Source organism: Sinocyclocheilus rhinocerous, unplaced genomic scaffold, assembly GCF_001515625.1.
Source record: "Sinocyclocheilus rhinocerous isolate Xijiao unplaced genomic scaffold, SAMN03320098_v1.1 scaffold3797, whole genome shotgun sequence".
In the NCBI taxonomy this organism is placed as follows: Eukaryota; Metazoa; Chordata; class Actinopteri; order Cypriniformes; family Cyprinidae; genus Sinocyclocheilus; species Sinocyclocheilus rhinocerous.
The window spans coordinates 49,238-57,240 of record NW_015645539.1 but is presented as its reverse complement, the minus strand read 5'-3'; the positions used below and the strand labels follow the sequence as shown (position 1 = coordinate 57,240).

Genomic DNA, 8,003 nt, shown 5'->3' with positions numbered 1-8,003 from the left:
TCTCGCTCGCTCGCACACACATGCACACACACACACACACGATGCGTAAAACTCCGCATTTGAACAGTCAATAGCAAATACTTAAACTAATAACAAAACAGTAGCTGATTCAGAAGCGCCAGATTGTCATAGCAAAGTCAGAATTACCTCCTCTCCTAGGTTCACGAAACGGTCGTCCATAAAACGCATTGCTGTTCTGTTGTAAGTTATCTTAAAGATTCCTAAATGCATCTACTTCTGGTAGGCCAAATAAAGTGCTTTTGCTTTTGCACTGAAACACACAGTGTCTCCCTGACATGGCTGCTTCAACCCTAACTGCGGTTACTGAAACCACGCCTTCTTTCTTTGCGTGAACATTTGGGCGGCATTATGCAAATGTTTCCACATAGTGAGGTAGATATGTGGGGGTGTGTTAGAACGAGCCGTTTTAGGGGGGCGTGGCAGAGTCTTAACTTTGATAAAGAATATCTCTTTGGTTTTGAGACTTTAGTCTTTGCTACTTCAGGGATCTTATCTATGCACAATCAGCTTGTAACACTCCAAAGAGAAAGGAAAACTTGAAATCGCATCATATGACCCCTTTAAATATCTTGCATTTAAAGAACGATATTATTCAAAGATCATACAATCATCATCAAAAGTGACATTAAAATACATTTTAGCTTAATATCGAGAAATGTGCATTGTGCACAAGTAATATGCCAAGTAAAGTTTAATTATAATTAGTGCTGTCAAATGATTACTCTCTTCCAAAATAAAAGTTTTGTTTACATAATATCTGTGTGTGTACTGTGTATATTTATTATGTATATATAAATACACACACATGCATGTATATATTTAAGAAAAATGTTATGTTTATATATTAAATATATTTATATATAATATAAATTATATGAATATAAATATATACATGTAAATATTTTCAAAATATGTACATGCATGTGTGTGTATTTATATAATAAATACATACATATGTACGTTGTATGTTGTTCATTTACATAAATATACACACTACACAGACATATATTCTGTAAACAAAAACTTTTATTTTGCATGCGATTAATCGCGATTAATCGTTTGACAGCACTAATTATAATGTTTATATCAGTAAGTCTCGAGTTATCTGTCAGTAAATATGTTAATAGATTTGAACTATACTTAGCATGAAATAAATGTGTTTTAAATATATTACTGTTTTACTAGGGTAATAACCACTACTCGTCTTATCCAGATTTTTGATTTCATTTCATCATTCACAATGCTTTATAAGTTGGAGTATGTGAATGGGATTTGTTCTTGTGGAAGGCTGCTTCTGTGCTCTCTCCTGTGTGATTTGTATGATGATGATCGTGTTGGTCAGGTGCGGATGGAGAACGTTACGGTCCTGGGTGAAGACGTGATCGTGAACGATGAGCTCTACATCAACGGTGCCAATGTCCTGCCTCATAAATCCATCGCAGACTCTGTTCCTGAGCCGCGGATCATCATGTGAAGGACCTTCACGCCCCTCACGAAGTGCCCGAGTGTGTAACCGCTGGATGACAGGAGAATTGACCGCTGTGTGCTTAATGAGCATGATGGGAATGCTGTTATTTGTGAGGAATCTGAAGTATGCAGTTACTGACTGTGGTGTTTGAAAAAGTGCTGCCGCAGGAAAAATCACATCTGTAGTAGATGATCTCCAGCTGACATGCTGCATCGCACATTTCTGACCCGTCAAGTGCTGTTTTTATTTGCCTCTGTCTGCATTGTGTTCCCTATTACTGACAATTAGACCAGGACTCACCTTGCTTTGGTGCATTTTGTTGATTTTGAGACACTAGTTAGCTGTCTAGTTTGTATTCTTTTCATTGTGTTTTTCCATTTATTAAAGGAGACATGTAATGCTTTCAGGATAAAACTCGGTGCCTGTAGAAAGAATGAGAAGTATGTTTATGTATCAAATGATGCAATAGCTGATTACTGTAAAGACTGTTCACACCTAAAACTTGTAGTGTGTACTAAATTATGCAAATCATTTTTTTATTCAGCGCTCAAGGTCATGCAGAAATGTGATGGTTACTTCCTGTGCAGATTAACAAAGATGAAAAAGACATTCAAGACTCATGAAGTGATGTCTCTGTACACAAATGAGGATTTTTGGTCTTGATGTCTTTTCTATAAAGAAAGTTACATGAAACAGATTTTTGGCTTTTCTTATGAGCTGTTTTATACTGAAAAGCAATTTAAACCATTTTAACACAGTTTAAAGTTACCTGTGACCTTTTGGGATGTAAACAGAAATAAGACAGTAATGTTTCATGGATGTTTTTTTTTAAATTATGGAAATGTGTATGAATTTCTTTATGGTTTCATTGACATTTATGTGTCATTTCTGGACCATGAACATCCAGAGCATTAAAATCAAGTAGAAATCAAGGCAATCAGTTTAACCTATAATTAGAAATTCTTTACTATTAAATTGTGAATTATCAAAATACACGTAATTTGCCGAACTGTAGTGCTACCTGGTAAAGTAGCTAATATCAGATGGTGATACTAATTTTTCGATACTAATTATATTTTGAAAAGAACACCAATGATGTTTATACATATTTGTGACCCTGGAGCACAAAAGCAGTCATAAGTAGCACAGCCCTCTGGAACTGTCTCAGATTTGCAGAAAATTGCAGTTGTTTGGCAAATAAATAATTTACAGACCGTTTCATATGCATTCCCAACATTTTAATTATGCAATTTCAATGTTACACCTCAAATGACAAGGGACTGTTCATATTTAGCCTCAGATGGCTTCAGTATGCATAGTATTTAGATAATATAGCTAATTTAATGCTATAATAAACACAAATGTGACCCTGGACCACAAAATGTATTATATTTGTATATTTGTACAATACATTGTATGGGTCAAAATTATCAATTTTTCTTTTATGCCAAAAAACATTAGGATATTAAGTAAAGATCATGTTCCATGAAGATATTTTGTAAAATTCATACCATAAATATATCAAAACTTAATTTTTTATTAGTAATATGCATTGCTAAGAACTTCATTTGGACAACTTTAAAGGCGATTTCCTCAATTTCAAAAAATTACCCTTATGACTGGTTTTGGGGTCCAGGGTCACATTTGTGGATGAACAGAAAGTTGACCATTCCTGTAATTGGATGCGCTAGACTAGAGGACAGAATTAAAGCATGACTGTATTTTTTTTCTAAGTCTTTAGGCGTGCTGAATGGGTTCTCAGGTCGACGCCCTCTTGGCTGCTTCTCCATATAATTACGTGCAGCGTTTGGAGGAAACACATGAAACATTGAAATGTGAGACTGAAGTGTGTTAATCTCACATTCACACGAGTGTTGTAATGTCTCATTCCCGTCATTGCTAGTAGTTTTAATCGGTGGGTCAGAGTCAGGCAGAGAAACGCACTCGGAGCTCTTTGGTCTGACTTCATCTCCAGAGAGCGAGGCTAGCAGACCTGACTGATTCAGAATGGATGTGTTCGCGAGCGGACAGAAGGTACGTTATTCTACTTCATTCGAAATTATATCAACTCTCGTTGAATTCTACAGAATACAGCATACGTTTTAACACGTAGACTGCGTAACAATTATACTTTTTGTTAGGAAAAGTACAATTTGGCAAGTTCACGCAAGGAAGAGTTCTGTTAAAAATCAGCACATCTCTTGTAATCACAGCAATGCTGATTTTCAGACCGATACAACTGCTCAGTTAATATAGAGTAACTTTTTTAGACACAGTCTTGTTGCTTTTGTCTAACTTCACACTGAAGGTGATGTAATATCTCATTCCTGCGCGAAAGAACAGTCATAGGCAGAGCAATATCACCAGATACACCGAAACAAAACACACTTGTGAAAAAATAAATAGACTTGTCTTTCTGACAGAAATGATATGAACGCGGGTGATCAGAACAGAAGGTAAGTCATACTGAAACAATTCAACTTCAGTCGTGAATGCGCGCTGAGGTTTATACAAAAAGGTGTTTATTTTCCGATATTAGTTCACAAATGTTGTATTGTGTACGCCACATTTTAAACTCACAGCTTTTGTTTGTAGACGGATTTTGTTCTAAGGAAACGGACAGTACTAATTATGTTTATTTTCTGCCTCCATTAGCGCACACTGACAAACTGACTGTCAAACGGGGGACTTTGTGTGTGTGTGTGTGTGTGTGTGTTGATTCCTGTACAGCCATAAAGAAGCCATGCAAAAAGTGCACCTATATTGTAAGATTTACATAAGATTTCATTTACACAGATTGGCAATCATTTTGCCCAAAAACGGGGCGTTCTTGCTAAAACAGGACTGCTGGCAGCACATAGAGTTGAGGTCCAAGATAAACTCGGAAACTGAATCATAACCCATGCTTCCTAGTGCCAAGTTTCGAGATAAAGGTAAAAGTAAAGATCTCTCTCTCTCTCTCTCTGTGCTAGTGCATGCTGGGAGTAAGTGTGGACGGAGCTGTTTGGCGTGGGTGAGAGTATCTCTCTGTTGGAGTGAGTTTTCTTGTTTCCTGGGATTTTTTTCCTTTCTGTCAAGTGTAGGGTTAGTTAAAGGTTTATTTTATCCCTGACTTCGGTCGGTGGGTGGGGATAATGGGGTCGGAAGCGGGAGATTTCTCGCGGTTAACACTCAGGCATGGTTGTAAATGCATGCCTGATGCCCAGGTGTCAGTGGAGGATTGTCTGATAGCCGTGAGTGCGGCGGTCGGTGGCGCTAATATCAGATCTGCCTCCCGTATGAATAAAGCCATCGTGTTCTTTCTCAGTGAAAGTCAAATGGTGGATGACTTGATTGAAACTGGGTTGATAATCAAAGACACTTTTGTACCTGTATTGCCTCTGTCAAGCCCGTCTAAGAAAGTTGTTTTATCGAACGTACCCCCGTTTGTTAAAAATGAAAAACTGGAGCAAATACTCCAGAGGTTCGGCAAAATAGTGAGTCCTATTAAAATGATTCCACTCGGATGTAAAAATCCTGATATTAAACATGTAATGTCTTTTCGGCGTCAGGCTTTTATGATTTTGAATTCTCAGAGTGATCCGTTAAATCTGTCAGTGAAACTAAGCATTGATGGCAAAGATTACACTGTCTTTATTAGCTCAGACTCGATGAGATGCTTTGTTTGCGGTGCTTTTGGACACGTTAGACAAACTTGCCCGAATCGAGACAGGCCGGCAGGCCTTCCTGCGGCTCCGGCTGCAGATGCGGAGAACAGCGAGAGGGCGGCTGGCGCGGATGTTGCTTTGGCCGCTGAGGTATCAGAACCCCAGCCGGGCGAGGCGTTGTCAGCGCCGGGTGACTTGCCCGAGAGACCGGCGCTGGTTGCCTCTAAAGACGGCCTGGTGGAGGCTGCTGAGGAGGCGGCTGGGCCGAGTCATGTTCCCGCTGTGCCGCAGGCAGAGACGAGCCCGGAACAGGTGTGCTTGCAGTCCGTGCCTGAGACCGATTCGCTTTGTTTTGGAAAACAAACGCAGCCTGACAAAACTGAGAGTAACACAATTATTGATGACACGTTTAATCAGAGTCAAGATGACATTTCATCTCAAGAACTTGTGGATTTAAAGCTACAAATGGATGATTCTGACAAGGAATGTGAAGAAGACACAGATATAATGGACAACGACGTGATGGATTCAGAGCCTGCCTCTGGAGGTACGACTAAACTTTATTCTGTTCAGCAGATTAATAACTTTCTTGATATTACAAAGGGGCTTCGCAAAACCAAAATTGAGTCATATTTTCCTGATTTAAAAGTGTTTTTGCTGTCTGGTACAATGGCTATGAGAAAAGCTTCCTTTGATGAGCTTGACAAACCCAAACGGTACCGTCTTAAAAAGCTTCTTAGTAATGTCAGAAGTTCCTTAAATGTACAAGGTAAAAAATGAGTATGGCTTGGTTACCTGAAAAATACTCTTGCGGATTGGTGTTATTGAGTGTCTATTTTATATTTATTCTCTCTCTCTCGCTCTCGCTCTCTCTCTCTCTCTCTCTCTCTCTCTCTCTCTCTCTCTCTCTATTAAATTCAAATAGCTTTATTGGCATGACAAAAATAAATTTTGTATTGCCAAAGCATTAAGACAACAAAGAGAATGGTTTAGAACATCTGGACATTTACACTAGGACATCTGAACATTCATTTATATATTATAACTAATATGTAATATATAACTAATATGAAAATGTCAATGTATGTAATATGGAAATCTCTCTCTCTCTCTGTGTTCGTGTGTGTGTGTGTGTGTGTGAAACTTAAACTTTATTGAACAGTATGAAAGTGTAGTGCTCATATGCTCATATGCCATATGCTCATAACCAGCGATGCAATGAATAAATGTCCCATTCTGAGCATTTATTTGGAGCTGATCGAATGTTCAGTTCGTGAGTTGTCAGACAGTCACTGTAGAAGTCGTCCTCAAAAGACACTTTTTTTTCTAGTGCCGTGACAATTTTTTAATAATATTTTAAAATTAAGAGCATAATAAATTAAATGCAACATATTCTTGGCATTTGAAGTCATATTCTGAATTTGAAAGATTATTTTTATGTAAATGTGTATAGTGCAGGACACTAACTGAGATGTAGACAGATGGAAAAATTAATTCATTAAAAAAATAATAAAAACTGTTAATAACCATAAAAATGTAAGCATTTAAGAATCAGTTTCGCCCATATATTATTTAATGTTCTTTTTATAATTCAGAAATGTGGGCTTATAGGAACTTGACCCCTATTGTTCTTAATAAGCACACTCATTTCCAGGGAGTATAAGGTCAAAAACAGAGGACGGTCCACAAGCTTGAATAATGAAAATAAATAAATAATGAAAATAAATAATTAAAAAATGGACACAACCATTCAAACACACACAATTAGCCTACACACATATATAAACTGATGTGACTGTAACACAGAGCAATAATGCAGGGAAAACAGCAATGAATGGGTTAAATTCAACATTAATAGTGTAAAAGAGACACAGGAGAGATAAAGTGAGATCAAAGCCGAGTTAGAGACTGTGTACTAGGTGGTTGAGCCAAGACTCAACATTTTAAATAAATAATACAAATCTAAACTTTGACAAAAAGAAGTCTTTGATAACGTTTAAATAAAATGTCTAAATGCAATATCTATTAAAAGTATTATTATGTCTACAAACACTGTTCTTCGCAATTAGGGATTGCATGACCCGGCAATATTTACTGTGCATGTAGTGCTATACAGCCATCTAGCAGTTACACCATGGTATTACACATGATTTTCTTTATTTTGTTGTCCACCAGATGGCAGTAATCTGCTTCCATTTATTGGATTTTAAATACCTTTGCCTACATACTGCATGAACTGAAAGATAAAATAATTAGGGCTGTCAAGTCATTAAAATTTTTTAACTAATTTGTTAAAAACTAATGTTAATGTTAAAACTAATTTAAACATGATGTGGTGATTAATTAATCTAATGAATCACAAATTAATCACACATCAAATTTGACTTAGAAATTACCCCCACATCAAATAGACAATACAAAATGTCAAAATATCTTACTCATCTTACATCTTACTCTTGGGCCCATATCTTTCCTTAAAAGTCTGTTTGCAAAGCCTAATGTTGAGTTAAAAAATGGAAAACGGACTTTCCTTTTCTTTTTTTCCCAGAGTTTGCATGCCTGTAATATCCTTTTAGATTTTGATTCTTAAATGGGTCATATGATGCGATTTAAATATTTCCTTTCTCTTTGGCTTGTTACAAGCTCTTGGTGCATAAAGAAGATCTGTAAAGTTACAAAGACTAAAGTCTCAAATCCAAAGAGATATTCTTTATAAAAGTTAAGAGTCAGCCACACCTACCTAAAACGGCTCGTTCGAACACGCCCCCACATGTCTATGTCACTATGTGAGAATATTTGCATAACGCCACCCAAATGTTCACGCAAAGAAAGAAAGCATAACTTTTATTCTCGCTGTAGTATTGTAG

At 37.0% G+C, this 8,003-nt stretch overlaps 2 protein-coding genes across 4 annotated transcripts in view; both read left to right on the top strand.

The window, feature by feature from the left end:
- The window catches only part of gmppb (GDP-mannose pyrophosphorylase B), a 23,370-nt gene extending 21,061 nt beyond the window's left edge, over positions 1–2,309 (top strand). For both annotated transcript variants that reach the window (XM_016509945.1, XM_016509944.1), the window contains exon 10: positions 1,364–2,309. In XM_016509945.1, the coding sequence (XP_016365431.1) occupies positions 1,364–1,495 (132 nt within the window). In that variant the 3' untranslated portion in view covers positions 1,496–2,309. The remainder of the gene's footprint in view (positions 1–1,363) is intronic.
- A 956-nt stretch (positions 2,310–3,265) lies between these two features.
- lmcd1 (LIM and cysteine-rich domains 1) overlaps positions 3,266–8,003 on the top strand; it is a 43,001-nt gene continuing 38,263 nt past the window's right edge. Inside the window, exon 1 of one of the 2 annotated variants that reach the window (XM_016509940.1) lies at positions 3,266–3,523. In XM_016509940.1, the coding sequence (XP_016365426.1) occupies positions 3,497–3,523 (27 nt within the window). In that variant the 5' untranslated portion in view covers positions 3,266–3,496. Of the gene's footprint in view, positions 3,524–4,466; positions 4,525–8,003 lie in introns of those variants that run through there. The other variant, XM_016509941.1, reaches the window with a different exon arrangement.